The sequence below is a fragment of the Juglans regia genome, chromosome 10 (genome assembly GCF_001411555.2).
Source record: "Juglans regia cultivar Chandler chromosome 10, Walnut 2.0, whole genome shotgun sequence".
In the NCBI taxonomy this organism is placed as follows: Eukaryota; Viridiplantae; Streptophyta; class Magnoliopsida; order Fagales; family Juglandaceae; genus Juglans; species Juglans regia.
In genome coordinates, this window is record NC_049910.1 from 25,956,947 (window position 1) to 25,976,593 (window position 19,647).

The 19,647-nt window shown below is 41.5% G+C and overlaps 1 protein-coding gene across 1 annotated transcript; it reads left to right on the top strand.

Annotated features, from left to right (window-relative positions):
• The first annotated feature begins 248 nt into the window (after positions 1 to 248).
• Positions 249 to 992, top strand: LOC109009948 (protein ROOT INITIATION DEFECTIVE 3-like). Its single transcript, XM_018990615.2, has one exon. The coding sequence runs from the start codon at positions 249 to 251 to the stop codon at positions 990 to 992; it is 744 nt and encodes a 247-aa protein (XP_018846160.2).
• The last annotated feature ends 18,655 nt before the right edge of the window (positions 993 to 19,647 follow it).

The following is a 19,647-nucleotide window of genomic DNA, read 5'->3' on the forward strand; positions in this document are numbered from 1 at the left end:
AAAATTTTGTAGGAATATGATGGTATTTTCCAATATGCCTCTTTATTTTAGATTTTTTTTTGAGTTGTGTCAATGTGCTGTTATTATAAGAACTAAATAAATAAATAAATACATTGGGGTTTTTGTTTCCTCTGGGTAGCTTTCCTAAAACCGGTCTAAATACATTGTTTTTTGGCAGAAATTCTATTATGAGGTTGAGTTTGAGGTTGCTGAAATTCTGAAATTTTTTGAACTTTCTTTAGCCAGGCATGAGAAATGGAGGCAATATCATACTACATCGATTTCCAGCACATGCTGATTCAATAACTGACATTACTCTTGGAGTGGGGCTTTGCAACTCTACAATAATCTCTTGCTCATTGGATTGTACATGTAAGTTCTGGAATCTTTCACGTGGGACACATCTTAAGACAGTGGCATTCCCATGCATAATTTTTGGAGTTGCACTAGACCCAACAAAGTCTGAGTTTCATGCAGTAGGGTCAGATGGTTCTGTTTACAAGGGAACATTGAAGGTTGGAAGCAAAAAACTTGTTAGCCAATGGGGGGAACTGGTGAAATGGACCCAAAAACATGATGGGGCAGTCATATCTTTGGGGATAACAAATGAGGGGCAGAATTTGGTATCTGCAGCAGAAGATGGAAGTGTATGGAATTGGGTAATCACGACTGGAGAGATCATTATGGCTCTTAAAAATGAGATGGGGAGCATTAGTGATATGGTGGTGAGCACAGGGAGGATTAGTTATGGCAAGGGGCATGGCCTTGGAGGGACTTCTGCAACTGATATATTAGGGAATCCGAGTCATTTTGGTAGAGAGTTGAGTTTTCCCATGAAGCAGACACTAGAAATGGAAGAGATATTGACTTTGGTGGCAAAGGATAGGAGCAGAGTCATTGACATGCTTGAATCTGCCATCGATATGTACGAGAAGCTCTTGGAACTCATTCTCAAAGAAGCCAAGGAAGGCACCGACACATGTAGTGAGTAAGAGAAAGATGTCATGTATACTTTAAGTAGCTAAATTTGTTATCAAAACAAATAAGAAAGCAACACAACTGATTTGATGGTTCTTTTTAATCTCATTTAAAAGCACAAAGAACAATTCACTATGTTACATGTCACAATAACCACTGTGGCATGTAAAAGCCAGGCAAAAAAAAAAAAAATCGTGACATGTAATAGACCCGACCCGACCCGTACAGTAACGGTTCGGGTTGGATCGGGTTGGCGTGCAAACAGTGACGGGTCGGGTCAAACCGGGTCCAGACCCGATTAAAAGTCATCAGGTTGCAGGCCTAGTCAGGATACGAGGAAGACTAGATCTGACTGATTGAGGAGGAGCCTGACCTCGAGAGGAGACTAGATTTGATCATCATGTTTATAGCCCTAATCCTTCATGCTCTAGAACGCATGAAGCGATTAATTTAACTTTTAAAGACTTTAATATTTAGTTGTATTAAGTTATGCTACAATTTGACTTTAAACTTATGATGATCAGTAAAGCATTGGGATGTTTTAGATATTCTGGCATAAGTTCTGTTTTCATCCTTCTATCTGATGCGGTTATTGCATACTGCTAGTTACATACTAGGATGCATTGCATATTAACTATCACGAACGGGTGTATGTAATCATGTGTTACATGTTCAACGTTCTAAGTCTTCGTTGTATCCCAAGCGGAGGTTGGGGGCGTCACAATATATAATTATGTTAATCAAATAAAAAATGTTTGCATCAAAACCTAGCAACTTGTCTTGGTCAGGATGTTAACAGGGCCAATTTGGCAATGAGGCTTATACTCTGTTTGCTACTTAGCCTTTTAGGCCATAAGCCCATGGGCCTGCTTGGGTTGGCATGTCTCAACCTAAACCTAGGGCCACATCTCCCTTTTCTGATAAGTGCAAGCAATAAAAGGAATATCATTTCAATAATATTATTCCAATCAGTAAGAGAATATTTTTTCCCTTAGCTAGGTACGACTCTTTCAAGCAATCAATCAATCTGCTTATCACTTCAAAACAAGTCACTTCCTTTTAAAAGTGGAGCTCTTTTGGGAGTGGACTACATGAGTATTATGAAAGAGAGCCAATAATAGCCTTGGTTATGGAACACATAACCAGTTGTTTTGAAAGAGAGCTGAGTTCTTCTGGTCATGGTTGGATGGTGAAGGCATAACCGGCTTTGATACTAAGTTGATACAAGCCTTAGTTATGGAACGCATGATGGGGTGGCAATTTGGTGAAATGGCAGAATGAAATTTGAGTTTGTGAGCTATGGTGGTGGAAAAAAAAAATGTTGAGAATTTAGAGCTATCTCCCAACTCCAATGAAAATGTTGATTGCAAATAATTATCTGATGTGTTTATACATTCTGCTAGGTAAGATATTATATGTGAATGAGAACACGTACGACTTCTACTATATAAGAATTGACCTAAGGATTATGAACAGTACCATATCAATACATTAGTAAAGTGCATAAATTAATAACGACTTCTAATGTCGTGTTTCGTAGCCTGGACAACTCAACAATTCCTCAGTGGTACCTGCAAGCCCCAAGGAGATGAGGGCTCAGGGTGGTGAGGGACATGTCCAATGCCTAAGTCAGAATTATCTATTTATGTGGGAATGTAAGGAGAAAATGTTCAAAGAGTTCTACCTGAGCCCGAGACGTGTTTATGTACACAGTCGTGGTGGTCCTTACCCACTGCTGGCAGATCGTGGAGAGGTGTATAGGACATTGCGCTGCTGGTAGATTTCTTTTCTTGTCATATCAACCGTCGCCCTGCCACATTGTGCTTGGGTTGCCAATCTGTCCCTTACTATAGGTAAGTGGTGGGAGGCGCGCGCACTACTTTGTCCACAGAGGTAAGTGGACGTATGGCTTTGTCGTTCTCTGTTAGCTTCCTAGACCATTTAATGCGGCGTGCCTACTGTCCAGCGATGTGGGTTGTGGTCTAAGTGGGTGATGTGACCAGTCACCATATTTGAAGGACCTCCTCGGACCTAGCCAAGTCCTCTTCCCTTCATTGGTTTTGTATTGGACCATCTACTGACCTGTTTGGGCCTAGAGGGGGGTCAAACTTCACACGGCCCAAGCAGGGTAGTAAATCCAATTTTCAATACCCTGCGAATTCTCATCGTACACGTGTGGTGAGAATTCAAAAGTTACTCATTGTGGTCAGCATGACTCTGCTTGTTAGCACGGGCTACAACCACGTTGCAACACGTGGGGTGGCAGCTCGCCTCCTATGCGATTACCGATTGTCCAGTGCCCTTCACGCGCGCAATCCCTTCTCCTTCTACGCCGGAGGCGTGCGTGATGGTTTATCTCCATCATTATTGTGTGTAGCATGAATCTCGGGACTCGCTCCTGCTGTTTTGTTTCTAACGGCTCCTATCACTTCATGCATCGGGCACCCCAACTGGCGCAAGTCTCTATTGAAATCCCTTCCCCCCCCCTCATTTTCCACTTTCCTCTGCTTTCTTCTCGAGCACTCATTGTCTCTGTGTTCATCTTGTCTTTTTCATCGAGTCCCTTCCTTTTTCTTTGTTAACTGTCCTCGACTTTCACCTTTTGCTCATCTCAGATGGCTTCCAAGAGTATTCCTTGATCTAACCCCAAGAAGGACCTTTCCTTTCCATATGCCCTAATGGGACTTCTGGTGGTCCCAAAAGGGGGGAGTCCGCCACTGGAGAGAAGTCGCCGCGCTTCAGTGGTTAGGTTTGGGAGTCAATAGCCTCTTTGACTGGCCTTTGTGCACTAAGGGGAGTGTTGGACATCCCCGACTCAGTCATTTTAGGTTCCAGGTCGTCATGTTGCAGCCGTCAATGATGTTTGACTCAAGATGAAGGTGACCCTCTTTCCAATAATGTTCATGAATGGGCTTAGACTACCATTTTGCCGCGAGGATCTGCGATGTTTTGGACTTCCTTGGCTTGGCGCCCACTCAGCTCCACCCGAATGCATGGTGGCTGTTGGTCGTGAGCTGTGTGATCTTCTGCATGGTGTTGAACCCTGAGTCTGAGGAGTATCCCGATCTGACCGAGAGGAAATTTCTTTCAGTGTACAGGGTGCTGTGCCTTGATGACAATCTATGCAGTTTCAAAGCCGGTGGTCGAAAGCGCATTGCTGGCCTATGAAGCTCTTTTTTCACATCAAGGATTGGACTAAGCACTTTTTTTTTTTTTTCTCGGGCTCAGGCTGGGAATATCCCGAGGGGAGGCCATCCACCAGGAGTTCTTGGTTTGAGCTGTTTGGGGAGCCGTACTGGATGAAAAGTCCATCTCCATTTTCTTATCTGATCGAGAGGAGGCCAAGTTGGAGGTTGTCTTGTCGCCGTTCTAACTGACTACAACATCTATCTCCATCTTTCAACCCCGGACCATTCTTATGTCTTGGGTAGGCGCTTCTTAAGAGAGTCTTTCGCTTCCTAGGGCTAGCAAAGGCCTTCCAACCCATGGTGGGGAGAGGAGAGCTCGGGTCAACCCCAATGCCACTGGGGCATCCTCAAGGCCTGAGACGCGGGCTTCCTGGCTAGAGATCCTGGTCACAGGCTCGAAGGCGTTGAGCAGTATGTCTGTGGTTCCCACTATTCCCACCCCGCCGACTGCTCGAGTTTCGTCTACTCAGGTTACGACCCCTATTCCTACCCCACTAGTCACTTTTGGGGAGGAATTGGATGAAGAGGAGGCCGATTTCCAGATTGCTTTCTTTGAGGCCTTTCTTAAGCCTGCCCCGAGGGGAGTTCCAACGATGGTGGTACCCTTCGATGATATCATCGAGGCGCCACAAAGTGTTCTCGCTGCGGCAGGTGTGAGCCTTTGCAGTAATGAAGGTAGCCCAAGACATCCCTTTGTCGTCGATCTCAGTGACGACAAGGTCTCCATACCTTCGCCCCCTTTTGGCCAGACCTATAAACCCAAGGTTCCCTCGTTCTTTGCCTCCAAGGAGCCTACATTCGAGGCGTCTCTTGACCAAGGGGAAGGGGAGTCCAACCTGGAAGGGGGGAGAAAACGTCGTGCCCGAAGAGGAGATGGCAATAGAGTCCCCTGGTTCACAAGGATGAAGCTCGAGATGTTAGAGCCTCACTTGGGGGAGACAACAATCCCTAAGGTCGGGGACCGAGAAGGGGAAGCTGGTGCGGATGCCCCCCCTGAGGGAGTCCGAGGGGACATCAGATCCCAGGCCTGCTTTGGGCAGAGGGGAAGTGACTGTAGGGGTTCCAATAGTGCCGGCCTTTCATAGGCGTCAACCCTAGGGGCGTTCAACCCTTCCTAGCAGTTGGGCGGAGTTGGTCCATCTGTGGTAGCCGAGGAAAGCCATCCTAGGAGGACGAGCCCAGGTTTCAAGGTTGCGCGGGCTGAGGCCATCGAACGCGAGGCCAAAAAGTTAAGGGGACTCTTTTTGCAGGTGTCTCTCTTACTTAGCTTGGCTTTTCTGATTGGTTTCCCTTTGTCTTTGTCCTTAACCTTGTATGTTTTCTAGGGGCTGACAGGTTTGCGGCCATGATTGTGGAGGAGAGAGGGGAGCTCAAGGAAGAGGTTTAGGCGCTTCGGTCCCTCATCCTCCTTGCTCGCCTAGAGGTTCGCAAGGTGAAACAGGAGGCGGAGGAGACGTCCCTCAAAAGAGATGTTGTGGTCGAGAACATGGCTGAGCGGGAGACCAGCAAGTGGCGCAAGCGCAAGTTGGAGAAGGGTTGCCTTCTTCAAAGGCGACTTGGCCAAGACGTATGAGGAGGTGGGACGTTTCCACCTGGAAGCCCTACTTTGGGAAGAGAAGAGGGACTAGTTCTGACGAAAGCTGAACAAATGCAAAGGGGAGTTGAGGGAGGTCAGGCGTTCTCTTGATGTTCTTCGCAAGGACAAGGCGCAATTGGTCGGTGCAAAGTAAGTGGATGAATGGCAAGTATACCGAGTTGACCAAGTCGGTGCAAAGTAAGAGGGAAACCATCACGAGGCCCCGATGCCAAGGTCAAAGACCTGGAATCCAAGTTGTCTTTGGGACGCAGTGCAGTCCTACAACCTTCAGATCCAGGTCCAAGAGTCTCATTTCCCAGTTGAAGAAGTTCTGGGATGTACAAGACTTGGCCTGGGGTTACAGTTATAAAAAGGGTCTTGAGAGGTTAGGAGACCACTTCGTTTAGTGCCCAAGGGCCAATTTGAAGGCTCTTAACTTGGCCTCTCTTGAGCCTGACTCGTAGGAGTTTCGCTTTACCAGGACTCTGGGCAAGGACTTGGTACCCATCACTTTTCTTGATCCCCCTCTACATCCTCGGCCTTAGGAACTTCTTGTAATCTTTCCCCTTTCAATTTGCGAATGCTTGTAATTCTCTCTGTAAACTTGTATCGAATAATACGAAGATTGCCTCATTTCAAGTTTTCCTTAATTGTTTGCTCAAGATTGGGTTATGGTTTTGGTTTATGAAAGCGATGTCCGAGAAGCTATGTGATTGTTCCCGATATGAACCCCGCTAGTCATCTGGGCAGATCCCCGAACTTGACTTCGTGACGAGTCAAGGGACTCAGCTTGGCACGAAGGTCGGCAACTCAAGGGACTTGTATTTGATGGGCCCTGTGGGCAAGTTCTGAGACTTGAGACCAGCGTGACTTCACGACGAGTCAAGACTCAAGAGACTCGACTTTTAGCACGAAGGTCGACAAGTCAAGGGACTTGTGTGCAACGGGCCGTGTGAGTAAGTTTTGGGACTTGAGCTTGGCCTAACTTCGCGGCGAGTCAAGGGACTTGACTTGTAGAATGAAAGTTGGCAAGTCAAGGGACTTGTGTCCGACGGGCCATGTGGGCAAATCCTGGGACTTGAGCCTGGCCTGACTTTGTGGCAAGTCAATGGACCTGACTTGTAGCACGAAAGTCGGCAAGTCAAGGGACTTGTATTTGAATGGCCATCTGGGCAAGTCTTGGGACTTGAGCTCGACCTGACTTAGTGGCAAGTCAAATGACCCAACTTGTGGCACGAAGGTCGACAAGCAAGGGACTTGTGTCCAACCTGACTTCACAGCTAGTTAAGGGACTCGGTTGGGTTGTTTTGCTTAAGGGAGACATCTTGAGAGAAAGGCGCATTCATTTCCATAATTAGGCATTTGCATATACATTGGCAAGTTACAATCTCAGGGGAAAAATCTCTTTAGGTGTTCAACATTTCACGAGAGGTGGACCTCAATTGGCGTAGTGAGGATGGGACATACATACCATAAGGTGATGGTAGTAACATAGGAAGCCCGTAAGAGAAAAACTCCAACCTCATAACTTTGCCATTTTTCTCTCAATTGGTTTTCTACTAAGCAAGGACAAAGTAGTAAAAATAAGAGGTGCTTCGATTGGACCTAGGATGGGGCATACATACCATTAGGTCATGGTAGTAACAAAGGAAGCTCGTGAAGGAAAAACTCCAACCTCATAACCTTGCCACTTTTTCCTCAATTGGTTTTCTACTAAGCAAGGGCAAAGTTCTAAAACTAAGAGCTGCTCCAATTGGACCGGGGATATGGCATACATACCGTAAGGTCATAGTAGTACAATTAGAAGCCCGCAAGCGAAAAAGTCCAACCTCATAACCTTGCCAGTTTTCCCTTAATTAGTTTTCTACTAAGCAAGGGCAAAGTACTAAAACTAAAAGGTGCTCCGATTAGACCGGGGATGTGACATACATACCGTAAGGTCATGGTAGTACAATTGGAAGCCTGCAAGCAAAAAGCTCCAACCTCATAACATTTCTACTTTTCTTTCAATTGGTTTTCTACTAAGCAAGGTCAGAGTGGTAAAATAAGACGTGCTCCAATTGGCGCAGGGATGGGACATATATACCATAGAGTCATGCTAGTACATAAGACGCCCGTGAGGGAAAAACTTCAACCTCATAACTTTGCCACTTTTCTCTCAATTAGTTTTCTACTAAGCAAGGCCAAAGTGTTAAAACTAAGAGGTGCTCCGATTGGACCGGGGATGTAGCATACTTACCAAAAGGTCATGTAGTACAATTAGAAGCCTGCGGTGAAAAACTCCAATCTCATAACCTTGCCACTTTGCCCTCAATTGGTTTTCTTCTAAGCAAAAGCAAAGTGGTAAAAATGATATATGCTCCGATTGGCCTGGGGATGAGACATACATACCATATGGTCATCGTAGTACCATAGGAAGCATGTGAGGAAAGAACTCCAACCTCAACTTTTCCACTTTTCCCTCAATTGGTTTTCTACTAAGTAAGGGCAAAGTGGTAAAAAATAAGAGGTGCTCCGATTGAGTCGGGGATGATGCATACATACCATCAACTCTTGATAATAACATAGGAAGCCTGTGAGCGAAAAATTCCAACATCATAACTTTGCAACATTTCCCTCAATTGATTTTCTAATAAGCAAGGACAAAGTGATAAAAATAAGATGTGCTCCGATTGCAGCAGGGATGAGACATATACACCACAAGGTCATGGTAGTAACTTAAGAAGCCCATGAGGAAAAAAATCCAACCTCATAACTTTGCCACCTTTCCCTCAATTGGTTTCCTACTAAGCAAGGGCAAAATACTAAAAATAAGAGGTGCTTTGATTCGACCGGAGATGTGACATACATACTATAAGGTCATGATAGTACAATTGGAAGCTTCCGAACGAAAAACTCCAAACTCATAACTTTGTCACTTTGTCCTCAATTGGTTTTCTAGTTAGCATGGGCAAGTGGTAAAAATAAGACGTTCTTCGATTGGCGCAGTGGGGATGAGACATACCTACCATAAGGTGATGGTAATAACATAGGAAGCCTGTCAGGGAAAAACTCCAATCTCATAACTTTGCCACTTTTCTCTAAATTGGTTTTCTACTAAGCAAGGGCAAAATGGTAAAAATAGATGTGTTTCAATTGGCCTAGGGATGAGGCATACATACCATAAGGTCATGGTAGTAACAAAGGAAGTCCGTGAGGGAAAAACTCAAACCTCATAACCTTCAGTGCTAGCTCTATAGATTTTGAAGCCTAAGGAGATAACTTAAAACGGAGCCTTTTTCTTGTATCAAATTAACTAGGTTCTATCTAAATATATTTTTATTGAAAAATTATTCTTCTTGCTTTTTGAGATGCAAAATTACTAATTAAATTTTTGTATTCAAGTTCTTCTAATATCTCATTCTCAATTGATAATATGGCTAGTCCATTTAATATTTTCTGCTATATTGTTGATCTTAGATAAGATTTTAGCAATTTTAATTTTGAAAAACTTCTTTCTGCAGAAGCAACAGTAATATGTATTGTCAATAAAATTATGTAAGTGATACATGCATTTGGAAAAGAATCAGGTCTTTTTATATAATTTAATATATCAATATGAGTGCTTTCTACTGCTAGTAAAATTTCTTTTAAAATTTTTAGTTCAGAAAATAAATCTAAACAATCAATATCATATTTCAAAAGGCTTTCAAGACTAAGACAATTTTTTTGCAAACTACCATCGTCAAATGATTTCAATTTCTTGATATTCAATAGAAAACCAAAAATATTTTCATATATTTTAAATTTTTCAAACCTTTTTTGATTTGAAGAAATTGTTTGATCTACAATAAGTAGGAAATAATTAATTCTAAAAGATTATTCAGCAAATTGTATTGTCTCTTCATTGACATTTTCATCAAATTATTTTTTTTCTATGAATTATTCGTTTTGCTCTAAATACAGGTTCTATTTCCATACTAATTGCAATCTTTTTTTTGATGAAATCATAGCAGGTTTAAATCCATTTTCTCTATAATATTGAAAAAAAGAAATAAAACCTTTTAACTAATAAATGGCAACATCTATATGCATATCTTTGGATTAGAGACTTTTACTTACAGTAGTGACCGCAAGTAATATATAATACCATATGGTCATGCCTAATATGAATTCAAAGTTCTCAATTTCATATGCTACTAAACAATTAACTTCACTTTTTGTTTTAGGATCTTCAATTATTTTTGTTAGTTGCTATAGAGCTTCTCTTATTTGTGGAGTTTTGAATTTTATTGCTTTGATACTTTCAATTCGACTTTCCCAACATGTTTGTGAGAGTGGCTTAAGAGTTAGAATCGACACATTATCTTGCAAAATTTCCCATCGCTTTATTGATGAAGAACAAAAGAATAAATACGTTGGACTATTCTAAAAAATGATATAGCTTTAGGGCAAGAATTACCCATGTCACATATAACAAGATTAAGATTATGACAACCACATGGCGTGTAAAATGCTTTAGGATTTATATCAAGCAATCTTCATTGCACCCCTTGCTCTTTTCCTTTCATACTAGACCCATTATCATAACCTTGTTCTCGAACATTATTAATAACAAGTTCAAGACTTTTTATTGCATCTAATAATTCACTGAGAATACATTTTCCACTTGTATCATATTCTTTAATAAATTCTAGAAAATGTTCTTCTGTTTTTATTGGGTTTGTTGAAATATTAACACATCTTAGACATTTGTTCTTGATGACTTGCATTTGGGGTACAATCAAGTATAATCGAAAAATATTTTGCTTCCTTTATTTTTTTTAATAATATGGTTTTTAATTTCAGTTGCTAGCAAGTGTATTAATTCATTTTGTATATTACGCCTAAAATAATGATTATGAATTTCATCATCTTGAATACGTTGAATGTGTTCTTGCATTATTCGATCAAACTTAGAAATCATATCAATCAGACTTTAAAAATTTCCATTATTTTCTTGGTAGATCTTTTCATTTCGTCCTCAAAATGGTAAATTATTTTTACCAAGGTTTTTACTACAACAACAATTCTCAATAACTTTTTTCCAATGATTTTTTTCTTTGTTAATTTGTTCTTGAACTTCTTTGTCAATTGTTTTATTTCTTAACAATCTCATTTCTAAATCAAGCCAAGCAGTATTGTTAGTAATATACTCATTGGTTGTTTCATGGCTTTTAAGCTTAGCACTAAAATTTTTCTAGTCATCGGTTCCTTCATTAGCTAGTTGGCTTATACTAAGTTTTGAATTAAACAACTTGCAACAAAAGCATAATACTCTATTCAAGTATTTTGAATATAATAGCAATTTTCTATCATGTTTCTCCCCATTTGATAAGTTTCATATATATATATATATATATATATATATATATGTAGTGGAAAAATGTCTAGAGTTCTCATCGTTAGGAACGTTTATATCGCTATATCTAATTGGACACTTTTCCACTAATAAATCTCTTAATTTTGTATCAACATATTTCCATTGAGTAAGGTCATAAATATTTGAAGGAATAGAATAAGATATGTCCTCAGTATTTTTATTTTCTTCTATACTTTTCCCAAATTCTCCAGAAATAATTGTAGCACTACATGCTTGAGCACTATCCTCAGATCCCTTTTGTTGGGTTTGTTGTGTTGTTTCATTATCTCCATATCCCTTTTGTTGTATTTCTTGATTTATTTTATTATCTTGTGGTTTTATTTGGTGTATTTCTTGATCATCTACAAATGTTTCACCTAAATTTTCTACTATATTTTGTTTATTGGTAGTAACAAATTTATTTAAAGATCATTTTTGGGATTCAATCAATTTTTCTATTCTTCTCTTTTTTTTTTTTTTTTAAGTTTCTCATATCCAGATGCATATTTTCTATTAGACATATTTTCTAGTAGAAAAAGAACAATATCCTCTATTTAAAATCTTACTATGCTTTTAAATATTATAGAATGAAATAAATATTAACATAAAACAATAGAACCTGATTCATGAGATTCATTTTTATAAAACAAATGACCTTTACTTTTATATAAAATTGTTAATCTGCACAATAAAATAAAATATCTAAATGTTAATATCCAAAATTAAAAAATATATTATACACTAGAAGAACTGAAAGAGAGAGAAACAAAGTTTAAAAATAGTCCAGGAATAGGTGGCCCATGGGCCATGTGAATTGTGAAAGTTATGGTCGATTGAAGTCTTAAAGAAGAAGACAAAAAACAACCAAGGATGTTCTAGAAAACAAGTCATTCACGTGGCTCTTTTATTGCCACAAAACTTCACTGTATATATATAAAACAAAAACTTCACTGTATACACAAATTGCAGATTAGGTTAATTAGCTTTACTTATTTTACCTTTGTCACCAAAGCACAACAAAGTTGCTCAATGTATGTCGGTGCAATTGGAGACAATGGAGAGGCTGCCAATGCCAAATACGAGCAAGATGGATGCAAGAGAGAGATTAGAGAATGGAGACTGGAGTACAAAAATGATGAAATAAAATTTGTCAATTTCAGGTATAAAAGGAGAGTTGTTTAGATGTTCTGTTGGATTTTTTTTTTTTTTTGACTTTGTAGAGATATATTGAAACCATTGAATTTACAGTCATTATTGTGACTTTTGGCTTTCCTAAGGGAAGTTGCAGAGTCTATGTAATTAAATAAAAAATTATATATTTTTTTAAAATTGTTAGTGTCTTCTTTTTTTTTTTTTTTAACCGTGGAGTTGAGAATTGATTTTTTCAATTTTCAATGTTAACGTCTCTTTGTTTAGTTTAGATAATTTATTTTTTTTTAGAAGTTTTTTTAACTAATTATTTTTTTTTTAGTATTTTCTGAGGCATTCTTCCACTGTGGGGCCTTAGGCAACTGCCTAACTCGCCTTATGGGAGAGCCAACCCTGATAACCTTTCCACTTTTCTCTCAATTGGTTTTGTACTAAGTAAGGGCAAAGTGGTTAAAATAAGAGGTGCTTCGATTGACCCAGGGATGAGGCATACATACCATAAGGTCATGGTAGTAACTAGGGGTGTAACCGGTCCGGTCCGGTCCGGTTTTGGATAAAATCTAGGACCGAACCGGTATGTATCGGTTTTGTATTTTTCAAAACCGATTACGCACTGGTTACCCTCCTAAACCGGTACTTCCGGTTTTACCGGTTTCCGATCCGGTCCGGTCCGGTTTTCCAATTTTTTTAAAATGTAAGTTTCACAATTTGTCATTAAAAATTTGTTTATAAAAAAAATTTTCTTTTGATTTAAAAAAAACTATTTTATACTTTTATTAATATATTAGACTATATAATAGTATTAATATTAGACTATTGGTATAGTTATAAGTTATATATTAGTATTAGTTATAAACTTTTAGTTTAGTATTAACATTTTATGTAATAATTTATAAATTATAATAAGAAATTATTTCATATATGAATATGTATATATTATATATAAAATTTCACATAAAAATTTATAATTATACATTATATATAAAACTTATATATATTAATATTTAATATATATAAAATATTTTGTATAAAACTTATATATAAAAATATTATTTTTTATTTTTTTTAATCAACCGGTCCGGGCCAAAAAATTCCGGAACCGGAACCAGCCGGTTTTTACATTTTAAAAACCGGTTCTGGACCGGACAGGTTCAAAACCTGTAAAACCAGTCCTGACCGGTTTTCCGGTTTGAGTTTACACCCCTAGTAGTAACATAGGAAGCCCGTGAGGGAAAAACTCCAACCTCATAACCTTGCCACTTTTCCCTCAATTGGTTTTCAACTAAGTAAGGGCAAAGTACTAAAATTAAGAGGTGTTCCGATTGGTCCGAGGATGTGGCATACATACCGTAAGGTAATGGTAGTACAATCGGAAGCCCGCAAGCGAAAAACTCCAACCTCATAACATTTTCACTTTTCCCTCAATTGATTTTCTACTAAGCAAGATCAAAGTGGTAAAAATAAGACGTGTTCGGATTGGCGCGAGGATGAGACATACAAACCATAAGGTCTTGGTAGTAACATAGGAAGCCCGTGAAGGAAAAACTCCAACCTCATAACTTTGCCACTTTTCCCTCAATTGGTTTTCTACTAAGAAAAGGCAAAGTGGTAAAAATAAGATGTACTTCAATTGGCGTGGGGATGAGACATACATACCATAAGGTTATGGTAGTAACATAGGAAACCCGTGAGGGAAAAACTCCAACCTCATAACTTTGTCACTTTGCCCACAATTGCTAGCCGTTTGTTGAAATGCCACTCAACTTTCCTCTAGTTGCTCGTCGTCTGCACCTCGACCTCTCGTCTTCTTTCTTCTAGTAAGTCCAATTGTTCTTTCAGTCTTCCACATTGGCGTCTGGCTGAAGGTGTTGCACTCGGTAGAATGGCATCCCTACTTCCACCGATACCGCCTCGCTGTCGTAAGTTAAAGCGAAATGCGTCTCTCCTGTTGGAGTTCTAATGGCCGGTATGCGCATTGGACCCCTAGTAGTTCCTCAGCCCATCCTCTCTTTTGGTTCGCCAACTTTTCATTTATGATTCCCATTAGTGTTTTGTTGGGGGCCTCGACTTATCCATTGGATTGCGGCTGGCTCGAAAAAGAGTACTTGAACTTGATCCTGAGTTCCGCACACCACCTCCGTAATGGGAGGAGTCAAATTGTCAGTCGTTGTTCAATATGATGCTTTGAGGGATGCCAAAGCAACAGACCACAGATTTCCATAGGAACCTTGTGATAGCAGCAGCAGTGATAGTTGCTAGAGCTTCCTCTTCTACCCATTTGGTAAACTAGTTGACCGCAACGACTACAAATCTTACCCCCCCCTGCTTTTGCCTAGAGGAAGTTTTCCGACTAGATAATTCCCACTATGCAAACAGCAATGGGGACGTTATTGACGTTAGCTCCTCTGGCTTACAATGAGGGACCGGTGCGTGTACCTAGCACTTTGAGCATCTTCTTACGAACTCTTCAGCATCTTTGAGGGCGTGGGGCCAGTAGACCCCACTCTCATTACTTCTGCAGCGAGAGCTCTGCCTCCCAAGTGGCTACCAAAGACTCCTTCATGCACCTCGCTCACTATATACTTGGCCTCAACCTGCAAGACACATCTTAGGAGAGGTATGGAGAAGCCCCTTTTGTACAAGATGCCCTCTATTACTGTGAAGCAAGCTGCTGCCCACTCCGGTGTCTCTAGTCCAATGGCTGAGACCTCAATATCTATAGCCGAGAAGTCCACTATCTGAGTTACCATATTTTCTGGTAGGCGTGAATCTTCTTGTCTTGAGGCTGTTCATGTCAACTTGTCTGCCTCTTGGTTCTTTCCTCTCGATATCTGCTGGATGTGGAAGTAGCGGAAGAAGTCGCGCTCCTCTCCCACTAGTTGAAGATATTTTTTCAATTTTTCACCTTTGGTGGCAAACTCTCCCCCCACCTGGCTAACGACTACTTGGGAGTCTACCCTGACTTCCACTTCTGTAGCTCGCAATGCTCTGGTCATCACCAGTCTGGCTAGTAGTGCTTCATACTCGGATTCATTATTGGTCATCTTAAAGGCGAGCTTCATCGCGTAGTTGTGTTCTTCGTCAATTCCGGTGATGATGTGTACTCTAACACCCCATCTAGCCTAGCAAGACAAGCCATCATTGTATACCTGCCAAGGCTCTCCCACATGTGCATCGACACTTCTTTGGGAAAGCAGGCGAACTCATCCACAAAGTCTATCAACACCTGTCCCTTTATCGCTGTGCGAGGGTAATACCTAATGTCGAACTCACTCAGTTTAATGACCTAGTTCAGAAGATGGCCCAAGGTGTCCAGTCTCAGCAAGACCTTCTTGAGGGGAATTTCTGTGAACACTTTCACAGGGTGAGCTTGGAAGTAGGGCCTCAACCGCCTTGCAGCGATCACCAAGGCGAAAGCCATCATACCCATTCGTGGGTAGCTTGTCTCAACTCTTCTGAATGCACAACTTGTATAGTAAACAAGATGTTGTCGGCCCTTCTTTTCTCGAACCAGGACTGTCAACATGGCGTGTGGCGACACCGACAGGTATGCCAACAAATCTTCTCCCGATTCTACCTGGTTGAAGAGCGGTGGACAAGTCTGGTACTCCTTCAATTTCTCAAATGCTTGTCTACATTCATCGTTCCAGTCTTGCACTTTCCTTAGAACCTTGAAGAACGACAAGCATTTATTCGTTGAGCAAAAAATGAATTGGTTTAGAGCGGCCACCCGCCTGGCTAGCTTTTAAACCTCATTGATGTTTCAAGGGGGCGGCATTTTTATTATTGCCGCAACTTTTTCTAGGTTGGCTTCAATTTTGCATTCGAATACCATGAAGCCCAGGAACTTTTCCAACTCCAAGCCAAATGTGCATTTTAGTGGGATGAGTTTCATCTTCTACCGTCGGACGACTGCAAAGGCTTCTTGCAAATCGGTTAGGTGTTGCTCGGGTTCTCTGCTTTTGAATAGCAAGTCGTCCAAGTATACTTCCATATTGCGGCCTATTAGGTTTTTGAACATTCGGTTGACCAACCGCTAGTAAGTCTCCCCTGCATTCTTCAGGTCGAAGGGCATGGCTCTGTAAAATAGAGCCATCGGTCGATGATAAACACAGTCTTTTCTTCGTCGTCCTGATGCATTCGAATTTGGTTGTACCTTGAATAGGCATCCATGAAACTGAGCAGGCGATGACCCACGGTGGAATCAACAATTAAGTCGATGCGAGTAGCGAAAAATTGTCCTTTGGGCAGGCCTTGTTTAAGTTAGTGAAGTCAACACACATTCTCCACTTGCCATTTGGTTTCTTCACCAACAGGACGTTGGACAACCACTCGGGGTAGTCTCGAGTAAATCCTGCCGCCAAGAGGATATCAACTTCCTCGGCTATGACGGCGTACTTCTCAGCACTGAAGCTCTTCCGCTTCTATTAGACCTTCTTGGCCCTAGGGTCCACACACAGTCAGTGCTCGGTGACTGTGTTCTCAATCCCGGGCATTTCTTTGTGGCTCCAGGCGAACACATCTCGGTGTTCAACCAGTAGCTACCTTATAGATTATCTCACCTCAAGACTCATCCTGGTCCCGATTCGCATCGTGTTTTTCGATTTTGCGGGATCCACAGGAATTAACACCAGGGGCTCATTCGGCTCTACTTGGTGAAGGGTTTGGTCGTCTCAGACTTCTTCATCTGGATCATTAGGCTAGGTGGCGGTGGGGGGCTCTGTGGCATCGACTACCTTGCTAAGTGCCTGCACCTCTTGTCCCCCACTTCTCAGCTCTTGGGCGTAGCACTCCCAAGCATTCGCCCCTAACTTCACCAACTCCTAACGAGGTGGGAAAACTCACAAATGCTTAAGCTCTTCCACCCTTCGCTTCAGGGTGTAGCAGTCTTCAGTCCAGTGTTTGTCTATTTTGTGGTACGAGCAGTACCGATGGTCCATCTGGCCCTACTAGATGGCTTCTCTTGGGGCGGGCACATGTTCCTCCTACACGGCGAGGCTGTGTGTGCACGTTTCCCACGATGCGTCTAGCCCGTCTTTTTGCCTTCTCGCCTGGTGTCTTGTTATTCCTTCCCGAGCTTCTCACAATCCTTCCCTTTTGCCAACCTGCAAGCCTTTTTGTCTGCCTGCTCTAGCCCAATTTTCCTTGGGGACGTTAGGGCCCGCAAGGTGTCCTCGGCATTGATGAAGTCGTTTGCTCAGTGCATGAACTCTTGCAGCGTCGTCGGGGTCTTCCGTGCTAACTTTTGCATGAAATGGTTCCTCAACCAGATGCCTCCCAATAGGGCAACCAGGGTGATTTTCTTGTCCTAGTCATCCGTCCTCATCCATTCTTTGTTGAATTGGGACAAGTACGCTTTTAAACTCTTGTCGTCGCGCTGCTTGACCGTCAAGACATATGTTGTCGGTTGTCTCCTCTTCCTACTCGCCATAAAATGTGTCAGGAATAGGCAGGCTAGCTCTCTGAATCCATCTACAGACCCTGGGGGCAACGACTTGAACTATCCCCTTGTTGTGCTCTTCAATGTTAGGGGAAAAGCCCGATACGCGATCTCTCCTAGGAACGTGCAAAGTGTCATGCGAGCCTTAAAAGTCTCTAGATGTTCAAGGGAGTCCTTAGACCTGTCATACATCTCCATATGAGGGACTTTGAACTTGGGTGGGAGCAGTTCCACCATGACTTACGCGATGTATGGCAGGTCGGTGCTAGTGAGCAACTGATCTACAGAGGATGAAGTGCCCATCTTCTTAACCATTTTCTCATACTTGTCCATGAGTTCCCGTAGCTCATGGTGCATTTGCCTTCTTTCTTCTTTCGCCGCATCCACCCCTGCCGCGCTTCATGACTTGGCATGTTCATTCTGGCTCAGCCCTACGTCTTCCATGAACTCGCCATTTGCCCTCCGCAAAACTTCATTTTCCTGCTGAAGACTATTTACCTCTGTGGTCAGATTCTTTATCATATCCTCCATCTCAACCAACCTCGCCTCCATGTTCCTCGACAATTCTTCTTGTCCACACACATGGTTTGTGAACGTGTTGTTGCCAACATACGAATGACGCGCTAATAAAAGAATCTCACAAACGACACCACTGTTGATGTCTTGTTTCGTAGCTTGGGCAACTCAGTGATTCCTTAGTGGTACCTATAAGACCCAAGGAGATGAGGGCTCGGGGTGGTGAGGGACACCTCCGATGCCTAAGTCCGAATTATCTATTTGTGTGGAAATGTAAGGAGAAAATGTTCAGAGAGTTCTACATGAGCTCGAGATGTGTTTATATACACGGTTGTGGTGCTCCCCATCCACTACTGGCAGATTGTGGAGAGGTGTACAGGACATTGCGTTGGTGGCAAATTTCCTCCCCTGTCATGTTAGTCGTCGCCCTGTCACATTGTGTGTGGGGGTTGCCAGTCTATCCCCTGCGACAAGTAAGGGGTGGGAGGCGCACACACTACCTTGTCCGCAGAGGTGAGTGGACGTCTACCTCTTTTGTTGCATGCTGGCTTCCCAGACCATTTAATGCAGCGTGCCTGCTGTTTGGTGATGTGGATTTTGGTCTGAGCGGATGACGTGACAAGTCATCGTATCTAAAGGGCCTCCTCGAGCCTAGCCCAGTCATCTTCCCTTCATTGGTTTTGTACTGGGCCATCTACTTGCCGGTTTAGGCCCTAAGGGGGGCCAACCCCACACGACCCAAACTGGGTGGTAAATCCTCTTCTCAATTAATTAATAAAGCGACTGGGCCTTCATGCACGAGCATTGATCAAATCTCCAGGTGCATAGTTCGGTTGAGATTTTTCTTCCTAACCCGAAACACTCCCAATGGGGAATAGTTTATGGTTCCTTAAAATTTATTCATGAATAATGGGAGTTGAATTACAGGAATTAGATTAGGATGGAATGTTCAAAATCGTAATCAATATTTCTTACTTTATTTTATCAAAATACATCAAAGAATATGGAAATGAGGAAATGTATTGAGATTTAGAATTAAATAAAAATATTGAAGATAGGCCAACTTATATCCATTTAGTAGTAATAAAGTATATATAAGCAAAAGATGAATCCGAAACTCATCTATTTTAAAAGAATTATTAATAGAAAACTAAGAGAAAACATTGACTTTCAAAAGATTGGTTCATTACATTTTTGTTGTCTAAATATAAAATAGCAATCAATATTCATAAAGGCCTGAAAAATAAAGAAAAAAGCTTTCTAGAGAAAAATAGAAACTCTGAATATATCTATCTAATGTCACAGTTCCAATATTAATTAAAGCAAAACAATTTGATTTCACGTTTTTCTTTGTTCTTGTTACCCTTTTCAATTATTGAAATGGACTGAAGGGTTATAGAAGCAAAGAGATTTGAGTTAG

What these genes read in the sequence shown, in the direction of transcription:
- LOC109009948 (XM_018990615.2), top strand. Translation starts at nt 249, where the DNA reads ATGAGAAATGGAGGCAATATCATACTACATCGATTTCCAGCACATGCT.